This window comes from Dromiciops gliroides, chromosome 3 (assembly GCF_019393635.1).
Source record: "Dromiciops gliroides isolate mDroGli1 chromosome 3, mDroGli1.pri, whole genome shotgun sequence".
NCBI lineage: Eukaryota > Metazoa > Chordata > Mammalia > Microbiotheria > Microbiotheriidae > Dromiciops > Dromiciops gliroides.
In genome coordinates, this window is record NC_057863.1 from 581,509,998 (window position 1) to 581,534,916 (window position 24,919).

General features: G+C 39.8%; 2 protein-coding genes, 1 non-coding gene and 1 pseudogene across 3 annotated transcripts; 2 read left to right on the forward strand and 2 right to left on the reverse strand.

The window, feature by feature from the left end:
* Positions 1–8,283: 8,283 nt before the first annotated feature.
* Positions 8,284–9,243, forward strand: LOC122750963 (olfactory receptor 52M1-like). The gene has a single exon (XM_043997852.1). The coding sequence runs from the start codon at positions 8,290–8,292 to the stop codon at positions 9,241–9,243; it is 954 nt and encodes a 317-aa protein (XP_043853787.1). The 5' UTR covers positions 8,284–8,289.
* A 2,398-nt stretch (positions 9,244–11,641) lies between these two features.
* Positions 11,642–11,745, reverse strand: LOC122752307. The gene has a single exon (XR_006356074.1). It is a non-coding gene; the product is annotated as a U6 spliceosomal RNA (small nuclear RNA).
* A 3,625-nt stretch (positions 11,746–15,370) lies between these two features.
* On the reverse strand, positions 15,371–15,899 carry LOC122748005 (annotated as a pseudogene).
* Positions 15,900–21,850: 5,951 nt separating this feature from the next.
* LOC122751736 (olfactory receptor 52I2-like) lies at positions 21,851–22,840 on the forward strand. Its single transcript, XM_043998887.1, has one exon. The coding sequence runs from the start codon at positions 21,872–21,874 to the stop codon at positions 22,838–22,840; it is 969 nt and encodes a 322-aa protein (XP_043854822.1). The 5' UTR covers positions 21,851–21,871.
* The last annotated feature ends 2,079 nt before the right edge of the window (positions 22,841–24,919 follow it).

The following is a 24,919-nucleotide window of genomic DNA, read 5'->3' on the forward strand; positions in this document are numbered from 1 at the left end:
ATAGCTATTAGAAGAGGCAGCATATCATAATGGATCCACTTGAATCTGAAGATCTATATTTGAGTCTTGGTTCTGCTCTAGTCAGTCAGTAGGCATTTATTAAGCATGTACTACATGTCAAACATTGTACAAAGCAATGAGAATGTAAAGAAAGGCAAAAGAGAGTGCCTACCCTCGAGGGGCTCACAATCTACACTAGTCATGTGGCATGGCAATTCACTTAATCCTGGGCAAGTCACTTAATCTATCTAAGAGAAAGAGGAGCTGCTGATTTGCATTGGTAGATCAGCACTTGATTGGAAGATTAGATGAAGAAATTCATCACCAGAAACTCCCTAAACTGATGAAATCACACATCTGATCTCTTTCCCACCCTGTCTCCCACCCCTTTTCATATTTTTAGATTCAAGTCCAATATTATATCCTGACAATATCCTGACTTCATCATTGTCTGTGTTAATATTTTCATCAAACTTGGCAGGGACAGCTCATCAGATTCACAGATGATACAATGACTTAGATAAAGGCACAGAGAGCATGTTTGGTAGCACAGGACAAAACACAAAAAACATTTAAAAACATAAAATCATTTTCTCATGGTTTATTTGTATTTTCATGGGATAATAGATTTGTAGCTAGAAGGGACTTTACAAGTCATCTAGCCCCTCATATTTATAGAAGTGGAAAATGGGACTCAGAGAAGTTGTGACTTGCTCAAGGTCACCCTGTTAGTAGCAGTAGAATTGGGATTCAATCACAGATTGTCTGATTATAGAGCCTATGCACTTTCCAGTATACTTAGCTACCTCTTAAGCTATCCCTTTTCACAGGGAGAGAAAGGGAGAGTGACTGCTCTTCTGTAGCATAAGACCCATTTATAGTGACTTCATCCTCTAAACATCTTTAGCCAAATGCAACTTTAGGTTTTAAGAGTTTCCCCCAGTGTAGTCAGGGAACCTTACATCAATATTTCTATCTAAAGGAAATCATTCACAATGCTCAGGGCTAGGAGGCATTTTCTTTTTCTGATATATTTGCATGGATTGCTGTGCCAAACCTACATTCCTACCAATACCATAAACTATTTTCTTATGGGCAATTAAAAAACATTATAAAAGTATTTTATTATTTTCCAGTTACATGTAAGGGTAGTTTTCAACATTTGTTTTCATAGCATTTTTAGTTCCAAAATTTTTTCCCACCCTCCCTTTCCTCCCTCCTCCTCAAGATGGAAAGCAATCTGATATAGGTTATATATATATATATATATATATACAATCACATTAAACATATTTCTGCATTAGTCATATTGTGAAAGAAGAATCAGAGCAAAAAGGAAAAGCCTCAAAAAAGAAGGAAAAAAAACCGCCCCCAAAGTAGAAACAGTATGGTTCAATCTGTATTCAGAATCCACAGTTCTTTTTTTCTGAATTGGGAGACCATTTTCTATCCTGAGTTCTTTGAAATTGTTTTGGATCATTGCACTGCTGAGAAGAGTCAAGTCTATCACAGTTGATCATCACACAATGTTGCTGTTACTGTGTACAATGTTCTCCTGGTTCTGCTCCTCTCACTCAGCATCAGTTCATATAAGTCCTTTTAGGTTTCTCTGAAATCCTCCTGCTCATTGTTTCTTACAGCATTGCATCAATTTCCAATTCTTTGCCATTCTTTTGGGTAAATTTAAATGAAAGTGACTTTGCAGAAAGAATGAATACTAACAATGATGGTTCCTGTTTATATGATATTTTAAATTTTGCAAAGTGTTATTTTCCAGTCAGGGACATACAGAGCTAAATGTTATCAACACAGTGTTTGACGCATAGAAAATACTTAGCATATGCATTTTCACTTATTCATTCATTCTTAAGTGCTTAGTATGTGCTCTGCATTAGAAACATTGATCTAACATTCTGTGATCTTATGGTCCTAAAATGGCAAATCAAGTTGAATAAGCAAACATTTACTGTGTACCAGAGACTGTGGCGAGCCCTGGAGCTACAAAATAGGGCACAAAACAGTCCATACTCTCAAGGAGTTTACAGGCTAATGGGGAGATACGATATGAAAACAACTGTGTATGAATAAGCTAGATAAAGGATAAATTGTGGATAGTCTCAAAAGGAAGGCACTAAAATTGATTAAGGAGAACAGGGAAAGACTTTTGCAGAAGGTGAGACTTGAACTGAGACTTGAAGGAAGCCAGGGAAGTTAGGAAGTGCTTATGAGGAGGGGAAAAGTTCTAGGCAAGGGGGAATAGCCATTGCAGATGCCCAAAGTTGGGAGATGAAATGTCACGTGCAAGGAATAGCAAGGAGACCAGTGTCGTGGCCATGTTGCTATATATATATGTATATGTACACACACACACACACACACACACACACACACACACACACACACACACATGACCAGAGAAGGGAGTCATTAGTACAAATTATCTAAAAATGTGGAATTCCAATTTCTAGTTTGTGAATCCACAATAAGGTACACAATGAATAAGAGGCTTCACCAGGGCTAGCATCACAAAGGTAAACATTCATTCTTTCATGAATCAGATGCCTTCTAGCCTAGACTTAGTCCTGGTATTTGCTATGATTGTCTCTAGATGGAAATACTGCTATAATCTCTGTATATACCTAATACATACTTACCGGATGAGAGGTCTCTTAGAGGGTTAGCAGGCTCTGCTATCAGAGAGAAGAGGACCATTTTCAGAGTACTTGACAGTACCATTGTGCTTACAATGGACCCTTCCTCCTTTCACCCTTGCCAAACCCACAAAGGTATTTAATTCCTTGAATTTACTCATACAATATGTCTCACTGGTCATTGTTCAAGTCTGGAATATGTTCTCTGCCTTGATTTCCCTCTTCACTGGCCTTGTTTAAAGTTCTTGTGGTTTCTATGAAATGTAAATGATATGTTGACTTTGAGTTAGGGGTATGTATTGTGGGGTGTGATTTTAGTGGGAGCTTCCTCCCCCCCCCCCCTTAATAAAATCATCCTCTAATAATTGTGACATTGAGAGTAGCCTGGATTCTAGAAAGCTATACCAGTAGAAGTCAAATTCTGGGTTGGGCATGGTGGACCTATCTATAATCCCTGCTACTAGAGGAGGCTGAGGCTGTTGGATTGCTTCAACTCTGCAGTTCTAAGCTGCTTTAGGCTTAAGCCAATTGGATGTCCATACTAAGTCTGGGACTTAATATAGTGAGCCCTTGGGAGTAGAGAGCCACCAGGTATCCTAAGTAGGATTGAACTGTCTCTGTACTCTTTTTTTTTTTTTTTTTTTTGGTGAGGCAATTGGGATTAAGTGACTTGCCCAGGGTCACATAGCTAGTAAGTGTTAAGTGTCTGAGGCCGGATTTGAACTCAGGTCCTCCTGAATCCAGGGCCGGTGCTCTATTCACTGTGCCAACTAACTGCCCCATGAACTGTCTCAAGTTGGTAATGGAATAGGTTAATGATTACATGCTGACCAGTGGTGGAATTGGCTGGTCAGTGGTTGATAGGAAAAATAGGGATATTTTGTCTTAAAAACAAACAAACCAACTATAGCTGATCCTTGATTGTATGTTTGTCATCCTATCTTCCATCTCTTATCTTGAATTCCAAGCTCCTGTTGATGGTATTGGTAGGAATGTAGGTTTGGCACAGGGATCCATGTCATGTTCCTGTGCTTCACTTTCTACTTCAAACTCTCACCCTGTGACCCTGGACCATCATTAGGCCATACCAGCATGCTTTCATTCATTCATTTATATTTGTTCATTAATTAATTAATTAATCAACTAATTAATTAATTAATTCTTTTAGCCAGCTTAGCAATGTATGGAAAGACTTATTACCAGAAGGCTGAGTACTAGAGGATGATTTTTAATTTTTTTTTGGTCTTGGTAACTCATAAGCATGATCTGTTAAGATATGTAGGAATTGTGATTTGCATCCATAACACAAGGACCCATGTGAATGCAATAATGAAATTTTGAAGTACTTAAAAAACAAAATACAAAATATAGATTCTTTTCCTTGTCTAGGTTTAATTCCTAGAATCAAACTTTGACTTGTTCCATTAATAAAAGAAATTCCTTCAGATGGAAAGACCACTTAAAGAAGGAATATAAAGAAAACTTTGCTTTTGTCATTTGGCTTGCTCCATTAATATAAGTAACTGTTTCAGTTATATAAGGCATCTGTTGTACTCCATTCTTGTGTTACTAGTATACATTGATCTGGTCAGAGACTTCAATACACAGATGGACATGGGGGGAGGATTATGAAAAATATGTTGGAATAATAGCTCAAGATCAAGAAAGGAAAGAGACTAAAAGTTTGTAAGCTTCAACTCTCTCTGTCTCTGTTTCTGTCTCTCTCCCCCTCCCCCCATGCCCAGCAAAAGAGTTGTAAGATGCTGGACACAGCATGAAATAACTTCACAAAAAATAAAATTGTTAACTTAACAGAAAAGAAAGTAGCGTATTACTGATTTGGAAGTGATTTTAAGATCAGTTTTCTTATAAGATGATGCTTTCACTGTTCACAAAGATTAAAAAAAGATACGAAATTAGGATAAAGATGAGAAGAAGATAATCAATGATATAATCTCTATGTCTCTTCCTTTATCCACTTTACACTATCATCATCAAGAGCTTGTTTAAATATGGAATACAGTTAAAACAGTTCTAAAGTGATCTAAATAAGTTTTAGGAATATAAAGTGAATACAATAAAGTAAATAGAAATAAAGTAATATAAAACTGTTCACAAAACTGTTCATGAGGCAGTCAGAATTGCCTAGAAACAATCATCTCAGTAAGAAGACACCGATTTCCTTGCCATGTGGACAAATATGTCAGACAACAGAAAGTCTGGCATTAAATATAAATAAATTTGAAAAGTCTTATAATGAGTTTATGATGGAAAAGCATGAGTCAATTGAGCTGTTATTTATAAGACAGTGAAAAGTAATGGAGGGAAAATAGTTTACAGAAAGTTTGGGCATGAGATATAATTAAGTTAGATCAGGGCTTTTCAAACTTTTTCCACTTGCCATCCCTTTTTGCCCAATAAATTTTTATGTGACCCAAGGTATATAGATATATAAAATAGGTATACATAACCTTTTACTGGTGCCAAATTTTTCACAACCCCCATGTTCAGTTACACAAACCAATATGGGATTGCAACCCACAGTTTAGGAAGCTAGGAGTTAGATCATCCCAAGAGAAATTAAAGGTTAAATTTGAAGGAGGAAAATTTAAAAGAAAAGATCTTTTAAGATTTCTCTAGCATATGGATTTTGGGGTTGCCTTTTCCACACTTTCACACAGCATATAAGGAAAAAATCTATCAGAAACAGTGATATTGAGTCCCAAATGTGGTGGTTCCATATTGATGGGGAAAATAAGGACAGATCAGGCAGATGAAACTAAGTACACACAGAAAAATCCTGTACCAGAGATGACAATTCATAATAGGTTCTTATGAAAGAGGGCAAGTCATTAAATGACCAAGGAAAATTTTATTGACATGTAATATGTGCATAGATAATTGTCATAGTAAAACCATTGACTAGAAGGTACAAAGAATATAAGATTTTACTTTGTACATTGACTATAAAAAATTTGGTTAAGTAGAGTGAAATACTACCTTCAGATACTCTTTTCCAACAAATTATCTTCCAAAATTATTTTAAGATCATAAAAGATTCTTTAATATAACTACCCAGAAAGAACTTTGACAATTTCAGATTATTAATAGCCAATGAGCCATAAAATTAGATGATACATATTTGCTCAGGTAGTTAGTATTGGATGGCCACCATAATAGTGGCAGAATCCAAATGGAAGAGGGATTCCCTACAGATGATGAAGTCCTCTACATTTTTCTTTTTCTGAGTCATTTGGTGTCAGATGCATCATATTATAGAATGTTACAATGTCTCCTATATAAGATTCACAATCATTCAAGACCTCAGCATAACAAACTACACAGGAAAAAACTAAGGGGATAAAGAATGTCTTTTAACTAGACTATACAGTTGAATGGACAATCTATTAAATTGCTCTACAGAGGAGAGAATCATTTTGCAAATGGGCAATGAGCTGGGACCAGAGATAAACAGAAACAATAAAATGGACTAGTTTGTACTTGAAAACCTGTGTAGCACTTTCAGTCACCTCGAGGTCTTTCTCGAAACAAAAACTCTTTATAATACCAACATTCTTCCAGTGATGCTAGTGGACTGCAACTTATAGAACCATGATCTCAAAAGAACTAAAACTGTGGCTTCCCTAAAGGGAAATGAAAAAGATATACAATGAGCTATAGCATATTGCCGATCAATATAATAATGTGCCTGCCACAGTTCTTGGTCTCAGGGAATATAAATACAATAAATGAAATGATTCCTGCTCACAAAGAGCTTACATTATCAATGAGGTCTTGTCCATAACAGTCAGCATAAAAGATCATCATAGAGAAAGAATCCTGGAAAAGGAAGTAGGTCAGTTGTATAATGAGAATAAGTAAAAACAGACAGACAGGGGCAGCTAGGTGGCACTGTGGATAAAGTGCCGGCCCTGGATTCAGGAGGACCTGAGTTTAAATCCGGCCTCAGACACTTGACACTTACTAGCTGTGTGACCCTGGGCAAGTCACTTAACCCTCATTGCCCCGCCAAAACAAAACAAAACAAAACAAAACAAAACAAAACAGAGAGACAGACCATCTATTGCATTGGTAACTTTGTACTATTAAGAGACTTGAAAATCCCTGGTGAATTGGATGAATTCCCATGGAGGATTTACAAGAGAATACAGACAAGGATAGTTTAGAGTAAAAAGGCATGGATGAATGTAAATTGCCCCATTTTGGGGACTTTTACTGATTCTTTAATCAATGGACATTTACTTAGTTCCCAGTTTTTTGTTAAAATAAAAAGAGCTGCTATAAATATTTTGGTGTATATGGGACTTCTCTTTCTATCTGGCCTATGATCCTGTGAAAGGTAGGATAGGGGGTCAATGTCTACCATAATATTATTATGATTGCATATTATGTTTGTTATGTTTCATGAATTCTTTGTCTACTTCCTCTTTATTATTACTTCTAGCATTACTCTCAAGATCACATCACTTTTGTTTTTTCCCTTATTGTATCCTCACTCACATTTGCTTACAGGTGATAAAGGAAAGAACAATTTTATTGGGCCAGTATACTCAGGGTGAAGATCAATTAGGAGGCTGATGTAATAAAGCATGAAACAAGAGAGTAGTGCAATTGGCCATGGAGAAGAGACACATCTAAGAAGTAAGTTATAGGATATCAGTGGGCAGGTAGAGATTGACTCCAAATCAGACTAAGTTTCTTTATCTTTTTATTTTCAAAGACCCACCTTCATGGGGAACTTTATCAGTTTTTAGGTTCAATATCTAGGCTGAAAACCTAGAAAGAACTTAACTGCTCAGGAAAGTCCTCACAACAGTCATGTAAATAAGAGAGTTGGTACCTTTTATTGGAGTCTGTCTTGGTTTTTTATCCCTTGGTTCCTCCTTCGCCATATATTTTCTTTTCTTCTTTTTCTTTTTTTGCCATACACTTTCTTAGGAAAAATCCTCCATTAAAAGTCACTTTGGATGCTTCAGCTTGGCATGGTCTCTTAAAGGATATGCCAGCAGAGAATGAGGTAGATGCTTGGTGAGGGACTATATTCTATTTGTCTACACAAAAATGTAGATGAGCTAGAAGAAACCTATCATCAGGTATTGAATATTTCCAAACACAGCCAATCAGTTAATAGTCAACAAGCATTTATTAAGCACTTATTGTGTGCCAAGCACTGGAAATAAAAATAGAAGTAAGAAAAGAGACAGTTGCTTCTCTCAAGGAGCTTATATTCGAATCAAAGAAGAAGACAATACATAAAATGAAACTGAAAAGGGGAGAGAGACACCAAGGCTGTCTCAGTGCATACGTGTTTTGTGTGACATTTGCATTAGTGCAGGGAATACACATAGATTAAATTTTGAATACTGGAAGTTTTAATATTTAAGGAAGTAATTAATAGGCCTGCTACAGAAAAAAAAAATAATTCCTGCCTTATATTTGTCTCTGTGTAAAGAGAAGATATGTTTGTTTTCTGTGTTAAATGATCCATCCTATTCTTTATTATAGAATCTGCCAGCCTACCCTGTATGAAAACAAGACTCAACAATCTGTAGTTTCCAGAGGGAAAAACTCCACTGGGGTGGGGGGGGCACAGGTGAGTGGGTCCCCCACCCCCACCATGTTCCCCTCTCAAAATGCCTGCTCCACCCCCACCTCTTTCCTACTGACAGGCATCCCTGGGCTGGAGCCCTTGCACATTTGGCTATCCATCCCCTTTGGCTCAATGTATTTGGTAGCTGTGGTGGGGAATGTGACCATCCTGGCAGTAGTGAAAGTGGAACGCAGCTTGCACCAACCCATGTACCTCTTCTTGTGCATGTTGGCAGTCATTGACCTGATCCTGTCCACCTCCACCATGCCCAAGCTGCTGGGCATCTTCTGGTTTGGTGCCCGTGACATTGGACTGGATGCTTGCCTGGCCCAGATGTTTCTCATTCACTGCTTTGCCACTGTTGAGTCAGGCATCTTCCTGGCCATGGCTTTTGACCGCTATGTGGCCATCTGTGATCCACTGCGCCATACCACAGTGCTCACCCATAGCATGGTGGGCCGCATGGGACTGGCTGCCCTTTTGCAGGGGGTGCTCTACATCAGCCCCTTGCCTCTGATGATCCGCCTGAGACTCCCTCATTACCGAGCCCGGATTATTGCCCATTCCTACTGTGAGCATATGGCAGTGGTGACCTTGGCATGTGGTGACACAAAAGTCAACAACCTTTATGGCTTGAGCATTGGCTTCCTTGTTTTGACCCTGGACTCACTGGCCATTGCAGCCTCTTATGTGATGATCTTCCGGGCTGTTCTAGGACTGGCCACTCCAGAGGCCAGGCTCAAGACCCTGGGGACATGTGGGTCCCATATATGTGCCATTTTAATCTTCTACATCCCCATTGTAGTCTCTTCCCTCATTCATCGCTTTGGACATCATGTTCCCCCCCATATTCACATCCTGCTGGCCAGTTTCTACCTCCTTATCCCACCCATCCTCAACCCCATTGTCTATGCTGTTCGAACCAAGCAAATCCGTGAGAGGCTTCTCCAAATACTGAAGGCAACGGCTCGTTCCAGGTGATTAATAATAGAATGTGTGCGAATAAGACCATATTTTGTGTGCAAGCCCCAACTGTAAATTTAGAGACATAATGCCCTTGTTTTTGATAAATGTTTAATTACCTTAATCTTTTTGTTGTAGTTCAGTCATTTCAGTCATATTTGACTCCTCATGATCCCATTTGGGATATTCTTGGCAAAGATACTGAAGTGGTTTCCCATTTCCTTCTCCAGCTCATTTTACAGATGAGGAACTGAGGCAAATAGGGAGAAGTAACTTGCTTAGGCTCACAAAGCTAAATAAGTGTCTGAGACCTGATTTGTCTTTCGGAAGATGAGTTCCCCTGACCTGAGGCCTAGCACTCTATTCAGTGAGCCATCTAGCTGCTTTTACCCTAATCTACATAAATTATTTTTTGCGAGTTCAAAGCACTTTGAAAGTCCTATACAAATGAACTTACGGTAACTCTAGGATGTAGATCATGTTTTAACTCCTTTGAGACTCAATTCCTTTATCATCTCTGTTAATGCTATTTGCCTCATTGTACAGTTACATGATTTGCCCAAGACCAGCTGAAATCTGAACTAGTGAGTAGCAGTGCCAAATTTGAAACCCACATCTTCTTGCTTCATGTCCTGTGCTTTTTTCCACTAACTGCCTGACCCTAACTATTAGAGAGTTGACTAAAAGTAAGATAAACTGGGAGTAGAAGGCAATGGGACATCACTGAAGGTTTTCAAGCGTAGGCTGAATATTGATTGGTTGGGGATGCTATAGAGGGAATTTGAATTCAGGTATAGGGTGGACTCGCTGTTTTCTGATGTCCCTACCTGCTCTGAGACTCTGGGATTCCTTAAATATTGGGAACATCACTTTCCTCATCTACTACATTCAAGAAAAATCCTTGCATTTTAGATATCTTAAAACTAACTGGGAATCTCTTTGTCCCTCTGTAATTAATGTATCACAATGCCATCTTTAAAAAAGCAATTCCTTCATTTGCAGATTTTGTGTTAAATATTTTAGATGTTCAGTACATTATTTCAGAATTTTTGCTGAGTTTATTCAGTTCCAATATCAGCAGGCAGTGACATAGTGGATAGATAGCTGGGCTCAGAGTCAGGAAGACCTGAATCCATAGCTTACCTCAAGCTCTTACTAGTTGTGAGGTCTTGGACACTTAACTTAAACTCTATGTACTGAAAGCAGCTCTCTAGGAGTTGCTTACTAAATCATAAATTAATTTTTATATGTACCAGCAGAAAGAGTTCCCACACTGGGAGCTTCCCACAGTGATAAAATCACGGTTCCTTTAATTACTATAATGTACAACACACAAAAAAGAAATGCTATATAAACCAAACAAGGAATGAAATCATACATAAAGCCATAGCATCAATACTATTTACACTTTTACATTCCAGCATATCTAGGATTCAAGATTTCATCTATGTGAGTACACCTTTCTCCAATGCAAATTTCAAATCAATTAATAAGCATGTGTTAAGCACTTAAGTCATATGTGCCAGGAGCTGAGTCCAGAGACAAAAACAAAACAGTCCCTGCCTTCAAGAAGCTTATATTCTAAAAAGGGGAGAAAACACATATATAGGTATATATAAGGTAGATTTAAAAAAATCAACCAAGTGATTTGAGGTCGGAGGTCATTAGCAGTCTGATGGAACAGGAAGGAATGATGGTCTTACAGATTATCTAGTCCCACTCTAGAGAGGCTGAATGACTTGAACAACATCAGAAAGATAGTAAGTGGTGGAGTTGGGATTTGAACTTAGATACTTTGACTCCAAAGTCATTGATCTTTTCACTGTACCACACAGATTAACTTCATAAGTTTCTATGGTTGAACAAAAGAAAAATCTCTGCTCTGGAAGCCAGTCTTGTGGCAAGGAGATGCTCCATTTTTAGCAAGGCTTGTCCTCTGGTCAAGACATGCACTGGGTCACTGGACCCACACCCAAATCCTTTCCAATTTCATTAAGACCAGCCAGAGCTTATGCTCCATTGTCATAGACTTGGAAAACTCAGTCACCTGTAGACCACAATGAGGCATTTTGTTAAGCAGAAAACATATTGTTATACATATGGACAGAGAACTGGTCTCAAAGGCAAGAAGACCTAGTTTCAAATCTCATCTCACTCATACATTGGTTGTGTGATCCTTGGCAATTCATTTAATCATTCAGTGTTCTAGGCATCTTTCTAAGACTTTTAGCAAAGGTGCTGACTTGCATTGGTAGAGGGGGTTTCCTAATCTGGGCATTCCCTTTGTGAATGAAACCCGTGATTTCATGGATATAATCACTTCTAGTCCCAGTTTCTGTTTAAACTTTAAACAAAGTAAGAATACATGAAATTTTGTGGCTTTCATCTCTATACTTAAGGGGATTTCAAATTCTTTGATCCTGAATGTATCTTCACAAATTTGCGTGTCATCCTTGTGCAGGGGTCATAATAATCTCTGTATCATTCTCATTTTAGTATCTGTGCTACCGAAGCGAGCATGATCCTGACTGTATCACAATCTACATATACACTGACTATAACCATATATAGATACTTTGTCTTCTACCTCTGTACCTCTTTCCATCCCATACTCCACTTAGCATAGCCATTTATTAGGTATCTATTGACTCTCAGGTCTTCTTTAGTTTTGGTGGAGTTGGTTTTCAGCATTGACTCTGGAGGCGTGGAGGTGGGAGGGGGGCAGGGAGAGAATAATCTGCTTCTCTCCAAATGCCAAAGCAATCTCACCACTGTGTGTGTGTGTGTGCAAGCATATGCACATGCATAAACCCTTGTTCATATTGGGAATCTGTCATACACAGAGTTGAGGCCCATGGGAGCCCTGGACCCTAGCTGGGGGTGAGAAGCTAGAGGAAGAAGAGTACCCACCAGGTTTGGGGTTTACCCTGAGCATACTGTCTGGTTTCTAAGGTGTCTCCTAGAGGACTAAGACCCTGTAGAATTATGCAGTTGAACTTTAGAAGTGTCTGACTGAGGTCCTTTACTCAGGAAGCCTTAATAGAAAGGGAGAAGTGCCAAGCCAAGAAATGACTATAGAACAAAGGACTCTCACTGAGACTGAACACTTCATAGGTATACCAGTCACACTTTGCATCTGAGTATTTCTGCACCAGACATTCATGTGACTGTCATCTCTCACCAGACTGTACTACTCTGAGACAACTCTGACTTTGCCACCATGCTCCAGGAAGCTCATTATTGGGAAAACCCCATCATCCTGCAATATCTCTTTAACCTTGGTACTTCACTTCATCACTATTCCCTTCCCCTGTAATTGGAGGGTGAAGCCAAGAACTCTAAAACCTACATTTAAGGAAGGAGCTCAGCTCAGAACAGCTCCTAGTTTCTCATCTGGCTTCACTACTTGGTGACATCTTGAACTTTCATAGAGTACTTTCCTCATCCCCCCTCCCACAATCCAGTTTTCAACTTCCTTTCGTGCATTATCTTCCCCTATTAGATCGTAAACTCCTTGAGGGCAAGTATTGTTTCTTTTTCATATTTGTATCTGTAGCACTTAGAACAGTGCAAGGCATTTAATAAATGCTTATTGACTGTTGACTACAGGATAACTTTCTTTTTTTTTTTTTAGTGAGGCAATTGGGGTTAAGTGACTTGCCCAGGGTCACACAGCTAGTAAGTGTTAAGTGTCTGAGGCTGGATTTGAACTCAGGTACTCCTGAATCCAAGGCCGGTGCTCTATCCACTGTGCCACCTAGCTGCCCCATAACTTTCAATATAAAACTTTTTTTGGATCTATAAACCATCAAATTTGGGAATATTCAAATAAAGTATCTGATCTTTGCACACTCCTGGATATTGATGGTCTAATGTGAGAACACAGTGGCAGAAATATATATACACACACACATATATATATATATATACACATACACACATATACAATATACATATGCACGTGTATATGCATATACAAAATACACATACATATACACAGATATGTATGCATATGCATGTGTATATTTACATGTGTATATATGTATATATTTATATATGTATGTATATATATACATATATACACACACACACATATATATATATATATATGCACACATACCTATGTTGGAGCTGTGAATTGTTGATTGCTGCTTTTATAGATTTTTGACTCCTCATCCACAATCAGATAACAAGAGGAATTCTGGACCTAAAAGTTATTTTATTTTATTTTATTTTTTTGGTAGGGCAATGAGGGTTAAGTGACTTGCCCAAGGTCACACAGCTAGTAAGTGTCAAATGTCTGAGGCCAGATTTGAACTCAGGTCCTCCTGAATCCAGGGCTGGTGCTTTATCCACTGTACCACCTAGCTGCCCATAAAGGTTATTTTCCATTGGTGGTCCCCAGTGCCTGAAATGCTCTTCTCACTTTCGCCTACTGGTTTCCCTGACTTCCTTCAGGACACAGCTCAGATCACAACTTCTGGAGGGGGCCTTTCCTGGTTCCCTACCTCCTAATGCCTTCTATTTGCACTGTATATATATTTTGTGTATAAATACATAACTATATGTCTATGTATCTATATCTATATCATCTATATCTATATGTATCTCTCTATGTGTGTGTTTGTTGTGTGTGTATGTGTGTATGTATGTATAAATATAGAGTGCCTGGCATATAGTAAGAGTTTAATTCTTGTTGACTGACTGACTCAACATGAGTAAGCAGACACTAAAATTGGAATATGAGCATAATTAATTGTCTATTAGCTTCTTGAAAGGAGGTGAAAATTATGGAAGGAATTCTATCCTACCATTTCTTCAATTTCCTATTGTTTCTCCTGCTCTGTTCTCTTTTATTCCTCTGGATCTCCCTCTGAGAACAGAGTTCAAATTGGATTGATGCATCCATTAGCTATCCCCTTACAACCCAGAGCATTTGGACTGTCCTTGTGAGAATGGCTTCTTCCAGGCTTAAGAACATGAAAAAACCCAGCAGGGCACATTGCTGTGGTTGGCCTGGCCTGAAGCTCCATGTCCTTGCTACAAGCTACAAAACTGAGGAAGAGACTTCTTCAGAGATGAACCATGACTTTGGGCCACTAGTCATGGAGAATATCCATTGGTCCAATTAACATCTAAACTAAAGGAAAATAATTACTCCCTTCTTTCCCTGGTTATCAATCCAGGACTCAGTATTGGTAAAGTCTGAGGAAAAGCAATTCTGTGGCTTCTTACATTTCTTACTCTCAGGCACCCCCTAGTTTTTGAGGAAGATGCAGCCCCTGTTCTAAATGAACCCATAATCTGAAGAGGTGAAAAACTCTCTCCTTACAAATATTTTACCAATTGTACTGTGTCGTGTTTGAGGTTCTTAGTCCTTTGTTGAGCTGGGAGCCTGCTGAGAAGAGAGGTTCTTGACTTCTGAAATGAGCGATCTCTTTGTTTGGTCTAGCTGCCCCTTTGGCCAAATGGCAGACCTATATTTGGACTTCATTGTGGTACCAATGTAGCCCCTTGCAAAAGCTTCATTTAGAACCATGAAGTGATGAGAGTGGTAGCATTGGACACAGAGAAGGGACTATTTTTTTTTTTTTTTGTTAGGGCACAGTTGAATTTTATTGAGTTCCTTTTTGAGTCATGATTCTTGGCATCAGAGACCACAACCTATGGGTATTTCCTTCCTGGAAAGTATGGAACCTGATTCATTACCAGCTTCTGCTTGCTCTCTGCTTGTCTTCATGGCTGCAGGAAAGGAGTTGAAGGGATGGAAGGAAGGAGTAAAAGAGATGGTAAATAGGAGATAAAGAGGATAATCCATCCCTCAAGGGAAATTCTGAAGGGCTCAAGCCACAGCATTAGATCATCCAATCCTGGCCAAAGGGAGCCCCATCCAACTCCTACATTAACACAGCCTTTCAAACATGCAGGTGAGGGAGGTAGGAAATGTTTTCTGGAATCTCAGTCTACTGTGCACCCTCTGCCAACCTTACTAGGCCTTACTAGGCCAGTGGCTTGGAGAATATTTCAGGACTAGTCCCTCTGCTCTCCCACTCCTCTCAATTTGAGACCCAGACTCCCCTCCCCCTTCCTCCAGCCCCATGCCTACCCCAATTACAGCCCATAGTCCATGTGTCCCACTTCAGCTTCATTTATGCTTCTTCTCCTGTGTACTGATGAACCAAGAGTCCAGTAGTTTCTTACTGTAGTAGAGCTGCCAGGCATGCATCTGGACAGCTACTACCAGCACCAGGTACATAATGGAGACAGCAGAGATGTCAAAGATGTCACAGTATGTCTTGCTGTGGAGGTACAGCTGCTGGGCAGCAGGAAACATTTCCATGGTACCATAGATGAGAGGGGCAATAGAGAAAAGGCCCGTGCTGATGATGGAGAGCACCAAGTAGCTTATGTTGTTCTGGGGGGAATGAGAGCAGGCCAAAACCAGAGGGTGTGATGCTCTGCAGGTAGGGGTATTCCCACTGGTAGGTCATGGCGACTTGATCATAGGCCAGAAGCTTCAGATGCCCCACACACATCTGGACTGCTAAAAGAAGCTATGTGATGTAGATTAGCCTCTTAATCTCAGTCTTGAACGTAAAGCTTATCTGGTCGTGGGAGATCACATGCTCCCAGTGCCGATAGTTGCTGCCCCATGCAAGACTCCATCTCCCCATGCCCGAGCAAAGGTCCTGAGAGCTAGTGTGAGAGCGAGGCTGCCCATCCAACCTGCCCCCACCAGACAGGCTACCACAGCCAAGAGGAAGCCAAGTGGAGAAGGGATTAATTTAAGAAAAAGTATTGGGGCAGCTAGGTGGCACAGTGGATAAAGCACCAGCCCTGGATTCAGGAGTTCCTGAGTTCAAATCCGGCCTCAGACACTTGACACTTACTGGCTGTGTGACCCTGGGCAAGTCACTTAACCCCCATTGCCCTGAAAAAAAAAAAAAGAAAAAGTATTGGAGGGAACAGACTGGTGTCAAAAGTAAAACAAAACAAAACAGATTCTTTAGTTGAGTTGGCATCAATCTCTAAGGTAGCTCAGTTTTCTCATTCCATATCCAGTCTCAAAACCTGGCAGTAAAAGTCTACTATGCAGAAAAGGCTAAGAATAAGAAAGGAGGGTGATCCATTCTAGCTCTTATTCCTCTGTCCCTTCCAATGCCCTCAAACCTTTTCACTACCCCCCTTCTCTTAAACCCTAAGGGATTTCTTTTCTGAGAAAGCAGAAAGTACTAGAGGGTAATAAGGTTAGACATCTAAGACACAGCAAAGAATTCTACTTTCCTCCAATCATATTTTAGTATCTACAGTGTTGTTTTCTAAGTTGCTCCTTGATTCAGTTGCAAAGCCTTCCTGTCAGTTCTGTTCAGATGTCTGCTTCTGTTTTCTGTCTTTTGTAAACAGATTCTTTTGTCATCTTCTGTGTCTTTTGTCCCTTGCTTCTGATTCTTCTTGGGCCCAGCTTCTTCTCTAATCTTCTCTTTTCTCCTATTTCATATATCCTATCTTCATCTGGTAACCTCTCTCTGACTTCTAATGCCTCACATCAGGGCCTTCTCATGAGAAGTGCCTTTTTTTCCAGCTCAAGTTTGAAAATTCAAAATCTATCAATTCTATGAAGTATAATATAAACAAACATTAAACAATTTTTCGAAGGTACAAAACTGAGTCTAAATCTTCAGAGGAAAAAATGAATATTTAATGAAATAGAGGACTTTCAAGCATGCCTCATTAAAAGACCAGTGGGAAAAATAGGTAAGCTAATCAATCACTGGTGGAGTAGTGAACCTGTCCAACCATTCTGGAGAGTAATTTGGAACTAAAGCCAAAGGACTAAAAAACTGTGACTACCCTTTGACCCTGCAATTCCACTAGTAGGTCTGTATCCCAAAGTGCTTGAAGATAAAGGAAAAAGATCTATATGTACTTCAAAAATATTTATAGCAGCTCTTAATGTGATGGCAAATTGGAAATCAAGTTGATGCTCATCAACTGGGGAATGGCTGAACAAATTGTGAGATATAATTGTGATGGGATATTATTGTGTTATAAGAAATAACAAGCAGGATGGTTTCAGAAAAAGCCCTGGAATACTTATATTAATTGATGCAAAGTGAGGCGAGCAGAAACAGGGGATCATTGTGCACAGTAACAGCAATGTCGTAATGACGATCAACTGTGAAAGACTTGGCTACAGTTCACTGAATGTTTCTTTGTCTAGTCACTACTATATGTATCAAACTGTGTAGTACTCCAGTTTTCTAGTACTATCATGAGCTTCTTCATACCCTCCTTCTTGATCACAAAGGACAAGAACTAATGGATGCTCAATCTCCTCCATCCCTCAGACCAACATAGTCTCATATTAATGAAATATAAAGTCTGACATGTTCCTCATAGCTTTGTGTCTTATTATTCATTGGCACTAGTTCCATAAGTCTCTAAAGTTAATCAAATCCTTGGATTGGTCTAGGAATTTCTCCACTTAGGCCAGTAATTCTTTTGTTTGATGTAGGAACTCCTTTTCTTGGTCTAGAAATTATTCTGAATGTTTCTTGTCTATATCTCTTGCCATTTCCTCCTTTCTTGAAAGGTAATAAGGTTCCTTAAAGAAGTCATGTTGATGTGTAGGTCTCCTCTCTGTGCATAGCCTCTCTTCTCTCTATCCAACTTCTCTTTATTTCCATCTTTCTGGCCTCTAAAGTAGTACTTATCCCCTTTAGAAGTCCAAGCAAATGGTGTAGGTTGGGTACACCAATTTATCCTTTTTTCTACTGTTTTCAAGATGTCCTGTTTTGTACTTCTTTTGTGTTTATTTGTCAGCATTCTAATTTTTTAATGGATGTTCAATTCATTAATATTTGGGGGAGAATATGAACTAAGTTTAAATTGGGGTGGGGGCAATATTCCATGACAAACCTTACTATGCAATTTCACTAAATGTCTTTTCTTTGAAGTTATTTTGTCCTTGGATATCTAGAGCTCAATTTTCTCATCTATCAAATGAAGTGGTTGGACCCAATAATCTCTGAGGTCCATTCTGATTCTAGATATATGATTCTATGAAGAGATAACAGGAGATAGTTGATTGTCTCAGGTTGTTTATGGTGCTTAAGGCTGACAAAGTACTTTCATCACATCAGTCCTGTGATGTCCATCACAAGAACAGTGTGACCCCCATTTCACAGGGGGAATGAAATGGGTCCAGAAAGGGAAAATATCTTCTTCAAGCTCACCTACCAAGCTAGTGGCATAAGCATAGACAGCATTCAACCCTAGGTCTTCTGGCTCCATGGCCAGTGCCTTTTCTCCTATACTAGCTGCCTCCCCTGATATCATATTCTCCACAGCTCACCAGCTTAGGCTGTTCCCTGGGTGATTATAGGGGAGAGGATGCAGGTCTCCTAAGGGGACTCCAGGGCTGAAGGTCCCAGAGCAAGGAGGAGCCTGAGTTTTAAATCCTCCTCTTCTAGAGAAGGGGCAGCTTAGGTGCTCCTGTCCCCTTACAGAGAAAGAAGGACCTGGAGGCTTCCTCTGGGCAGGTAGGTCCTGAGGTGGGGAGGATGGAATTCCAGGTAGGTGTCTCTTTGAAGGTATGGGACAAAGTCAGTTTTCTCTACTCAGGAGTTCAGAAGCTCAGGCTCTCAAACAGGATGGTTGAGGACCTGACCTAGAGTCTCAAGCTTTCAGAGAGTCTGATCAAGAACACCTCCCTCCTCCAGTTCTAGAGCTCTGGCCCTCAGACAAGGTGACAGGGTACTCTCCCCATTCACTGCCAGGTTTTGTGCTCCCCAACACATTAATTTAGGGATCATTCCTACTCCCCAAACCCAAACTGCCCTTGGTTGACTAGAGTGTTCCTCTATGCCCACTCAGGGTTTCTGGCCCCCACACAAGTCCTGCCAGGAACCCTCTCAGGCAGGACCTCAACTGAAGTTAATCTCTTAGCAGGGTTCCATTTTCACCCACCACCTGAGGTTTAAAAAAGAAGGTCATTTTGGTCAAAGGCTCTGCCTGTCCTTTCCTTTAGCTTCATTTCCAGGGTCTTCTCTCCTAACATGATGCCTATATGCCAAGACACCCTGAACCTGCTTTTCATCCAGACCACTGAGTTTCTGAGGTTCTTTATAGGAAAGAATCCCCGAGTTAAAAGGAACCTGTGAGATCATCTAAGGGAACGTCCTGCCTCATTAAATAATTACTTCCACAGCATCTTTGACAGATGGCTATTTGACAGATGGAAGCTGTTAAGTGACAGGAAGCTTGCTTAGATAGCCCAGTATTCTTTGGCATATCTACTTGTTGGGAAGTTTTTTCTAAGCCTCCTTTACTATAGGTCTTCTCTCCCTCCCCCTCCTTCCGCACCGTTTGCTCCATTGTTTCTAGTTCTGCCTTTTGGGGAAAAGCAGGACAAGTCTGCCCCTTTCCTTCCCCCATGACAGCCCTTCAAACATTTGAAGACCATGATTGTGTCCCCCTTAATTCTCTTATCCAGGCTAAATATACTCAGATCCTTAAATAGATCCTCTCATTGTTGAATTGTATTATGTGTTCTTGTTTCTGTTCATTGAGCACTGATAATATGCAAGACCTTGTGCTGGACCCTGCTGGAGAGAGACAAAGATAACATAAACAAATTCCTGCAGTTTCTGAACCCATTAATTTTCATCTATTCAGTTAGGAAGCTAGGTGGCAAAATGGAAAGAACATTGGACCTGGAATCAGAAAGATGAATTCAGATCTGGCCTCAGACACTCACTAGCTGTGTGACCCTGGGCAAGTCCTTTAATCTCTGCCTGTCTCTCTTTGCTCACCTATAAAAAGGGGATAATAATAGTATTTACTTTCCAGAGTTGTGTTGAACATCAAGTGATTTAATATTTACAAAGAGCCTGATACAAATAAATTCTTATTTCCTTCCTTTGTTCTTTCATTCCTTCATTTCTTTCTCCCTTCCTTCCTTCCTTCCTTCCTTCCTTCCTTCCTTCCTTCCTTCCTTCCTTCCTTCCTTCCTTCCTTCCTTCCTCCCTTCCTCCCTTCCTCCCTCCCTCCCTCCCTCCCTCCCTCCCTCCCTCCCTTCCTTCCTTCCTTCCTTCCTTCCTTCCTTCCTTCCTTCCTTCCTTCCTTCCTTCCTTCCTTCCTTCCTTCCTTCCTTTCTTCCTTCCTTCCTTCCTTCCTTTTTTTCTGTACAGGATAAGACCATTGGTTGAATTGGTTTTATACTTGAATCCATTCAGCAATAATAATTTAAAATTCAACCAATACTTATTAACATCTGCTATCTGCAGTAGTTGTTGACTGGCACTAATAAATACAAAGGTGAAAAATCACACAACCGGCTTTATTCCTACAATGTAGTGCTCAGAAAGGAACACAATTCTTCAGATGTGATCTGATTAGGAAAGACTAAGAGCAGGATTATCAACCTCCTAATTCTCAGAAGCTACTTCTCTTTTTGTTTTTTTTTTTTTTTTAAGTGAGGCAATTGGGGTTAAGTGACTTGCCCAGGGTCACACAGCTAGTAAGTGTTAAGTGTCTGAGGCCGGATTTGAACTCAGGTACTCCTGACTCCAGGGCCGGTGCTCTATCCACTGCGCCACCTAGCCGCCCGCTACTTCTCTTTTAATGTAGCCCAAGGACACATTAGATTTTTCAGATATTATGTTTTTGAATCACATTTGTCTGAAGTTAATTAATGTACACAGATTCTTTTACGGAGAAATTTTTGTCTAACTATGCCTCTCTCCAACATTGTACAGGGTGTCCTAAAAAGTCTTAGTGCATTCTTTTTTTTTTTTTTTTCTAGTGTGGCAATTGGAGTTAAGTGACTTGCCCAGGGTCACACAGCTAGTAAGTGTTAACTGTCTGAGGCCGGATTTGAACTCAGGTCCTCCTGACTCCAGGGCCAGTACTCTATCCACTGAGCCACCTAGCTGCCCCTCTTAGTGCATTCTTAAGCTTATCCCTGCACTGAAACTTTTGGGACACCCAGTATATGTGAAGCCCATTTGGCCCTTTATCACTCTTGCAGCATCTCTCCTATCTTCTGCAATATTCTCAAATCACCAACAATTGTGCAAAAGTCATGTCCAACAGTTCTTTTAATTTCTTTACTTTTCTTGGACATCTGCTTCTAATTATCTATTTTTGTTCCTTCTTTCCCAAGACAAAGGATCTCCTTGGCAGAGAAATAAGGAGGCAAATAATTAGGCAATTCTGTCTCATGTCCTTTGTTGGGTATCATTATCTCATCCCTACCCTCCTTCTCCTGAGCAGCAGCCTAGTTCGTTTGTGTGTCTTCCTCTTTTTTTTTTTCCAATATAGCGTTTAAAAAACTCAATAAAGACAAATAAAACTAAAATATAACTGGACTCTTGTGTATAAGTTATTGGAACCCAGTCTTTATTGAACGTGCTGTTTTCCACTTGCAAAAGCTTGTGTGGATTTTTAGGAGACAGGATTTGAACAGAAAACTGGGAAATTCTAATATTACTAATGATTTCTGATAGCAATTTTTTCTGGGGGCTCCTAGAATATGAGTCATTATGTAGGAAGTGGCATTGGAGAGAGATAGAAGCCTCAGCTGGGCTCTCTGTCCTCTTAAGAGCTTTGTGGTTTTATCCACAGGAAAGAAGCCTCCCTTGTCATGCTGGCATCACCTTGCAACCAGACAACAGATAATTCTTTCATTCTTGTGGGCATCCCGGGACTTGAGGGGGCACACCTATGGCTGGCAGCTCCATTGAGCTTCATGTATGTTGTGGCCCTTGTAGGGAACACTGTGATTCTGACTGTGATCTGGGTTGAACCTACTCTGCATGAGCCCATGTACTACTTCCTGTGCATTCTGGCAGCTGTTGACATCATCATGGCAACCTCTGTAGCTCCCAAGATGTTGAGTATCTTCTGGTCAGGTGATGGTGTCATTACATTCACTGCCTGTTTTGCTCAGATGTATGTGGTCCATGCAGCCACAGCTGCTGAGACAGGGTTGTTGCTAGCCATGGCTTTTGATCGCTATGTGGCCATCTGCAAACCCTTGCATTACCAGACCATCCTCACACCCAAGGTGATGTTGGGGATTGGCATGGCTATCATGGTGAGAGCTATTCTGATTATGACTCCCCTGAGCTGGATGGTGATTCAGCTGCCATTCTGTGGCTCCCATATGGTTCCCCATTCCTACTGTGAGCACATGGCTGTGGCCAAGTTGGCATGTGATGATTACATGCCCAGCAGCCTTTATAGCTTGATTGGTTCCTCTATCATTGTGGGTTCTGATGTGTCCTTTATTGCCACCTCCTATAGCCTGATTTTACAAGCAGTATTTAGACTTTCTTCTAGGGATGCCCAACTTAAGGCTCTCAGCACATGTGGCTCCCATGTAGGGGTCATGATGCTCTACTATCTTCCTGGGATGATATCACACTATGTGGAGTGGTTTGGGCAGGATGTAGTACCTCTGCACATCCAGGTGCTACTTGCTGATTTTTATTTGGTCATTCCACCCACCTTGAACCCTATCATCTATGGCCTGAGGACCAAGAAGATCCTGGATCGAGTGTTAGGTGTGTTGGGCAACTGCTGGTGCATTGTGTCAAAGCTCAGCTTGTAGAAACCATTTATGAGGGCTTAATTACTAGATATTATAAGACCAGGATGGGGATGGGGAAAAGAGTCATGATTTTGTTTGTATGAGAAACTCTGAGAGAAGGAAACTTCCTTACTAATACAGGTTGGTATCATCTTTTAAACTTGTAGTCTTAGAGGGTTATTCAAAGTGTTGAAAAGTTAGTTGACTTGCCCCAAGGCTATACAGCTGGTGTGTTTCAGAGAAACACCTTAAACCAAGCTCTTCCTGGCTTCAAGGTCAGCTCCATATCTACTATACAACACTGCTTCTCTGTTACTAGATTGTGACTAGATGAAGGGGAGAGCCTCATAGACTTAGAATTATGATTCTTTGTTGTTTAGGGCTGTCCATCTTCTTGGAAAATACCCATTTGTACACTGGCCAATGGCAGTAATTGTAGAGAATGAGTTATTGTTTGGGTGTGAACTTAGCTGGCTAACTTTGAACCCTCTCATAGGAGGTAGTCAAACAAAGACTGTGTGACCACTTTTCATGAGCCTTATAGAGAAGTTTCCTACTGTGGATGGGAGGATGAACAAGACCACCTTCAGCAACATTGAATTGCAAATGGATTCTCGATTATAAGAGTTGGAAGGAACCTTAGTGGTTATCCAGTCCAAATTGTAACTACAAAAAGAATTCCCTCTACCATGGTCCTGAGAAGTTATCAGTCACTCTCTTTGAAGACCTTCATTGATGGGAACCCTTACTACTGTGCTTGGCATCCCATTATACTTTGAGACAGTACTAATTACTAGGAAGTTTTCACACATGTAAAATTTTGATTTGTCTCTTTGAAACTTTCTCCTAATTCTGCCCTATGGGAGAATCAGGAAACTAGAGAATTGTAGACTTTGAAGGTACATAAAGCTTAATGACATAAAGAACATGAACTTTAGCTAAAAAAAAATTAGTATTTACTATTCCTAATGAAGCTGAGGTTATTAGATTCAATATCCCCCTCTCTGGGGTTATAAGAGTCTCTTATTTATTCCTACCTGTGTCAAAGTGGAAGATTCATTGTGCCCCATCCCCACTAACCATCAATCCAAGGATTGCCCATTCTGTTCTGTTTGAGTTGTAATTCATATTTGGAGATACTACTCTAACCACTAGGGGTAAGTCCAGAACCAGGAGAATTGCTAATTTGGTAATTTGGTAACATGTGTGGTTGATGCCACCTAGACTACTGTGGTTGTATGGTATTTCCACTTTATCCTCCCATATGTGCTTTTTGACAATCCAAGCAAACAGAGAAATAACAAGCTCAAGGTATAAAATGAAATATATATTTTTGGCAAGGGCCAACGTGGGGATTTTATCTTATTTTTAAAATATACATCAAAAATAATAATTTTATTTTTCTTTCTTCTGATTTTGATCTTGAATGGGGGAGACACAAAGAAAAGTATCGACAACGGTGCTAATGAAAATAAAGAAATAATAAAAATAGCAGCTCTTTTTGGGGTGTCTCACAGTAGGAAATCAAAGGAATGCCCATCAATTGGGGAATGGCTGAATAAGCTGTGGTATATGATTATAATGAAATATTATTGTGCTATAAAAATGATAAGCAGTATGATTTCAAAAAGGGCTTATATGAACTCATGTTCACTGTGAAGGGAGCAAAATCAGGAGAATGCTGTACACAGTAATGTCAATATTGTTCAGTGAAGAACTGTGAATGTCTTAACTATTCTCAACAATACAATGATCCAAGACAATCAGAAAGTACAAATGATGAAGCATGCTATCCATCTCCAAAGAAAGAACTGATATTGGTTGAACATAGACTGAAGCATGCTATTTTTCACTTTATTGTTTTCATTTTTTCTTTTCTTTGAATTTTCTAATGCAAAATGACTAATATGTAATGTTTTACATAATTGAACAAGTATAACCTAGATCTGATTGCTTACCACCTCATTTGGGGTGTGGGAGGGGAAGGTGGGGAGGGAGTTAAGGACTGATAGAATTTGGAATACAAAGCTAAATTAAAATGTTTATTATTTTAAAAAAGAAATAAAAAATAAGAAAAGAATCATGGAACATTTTCAACTA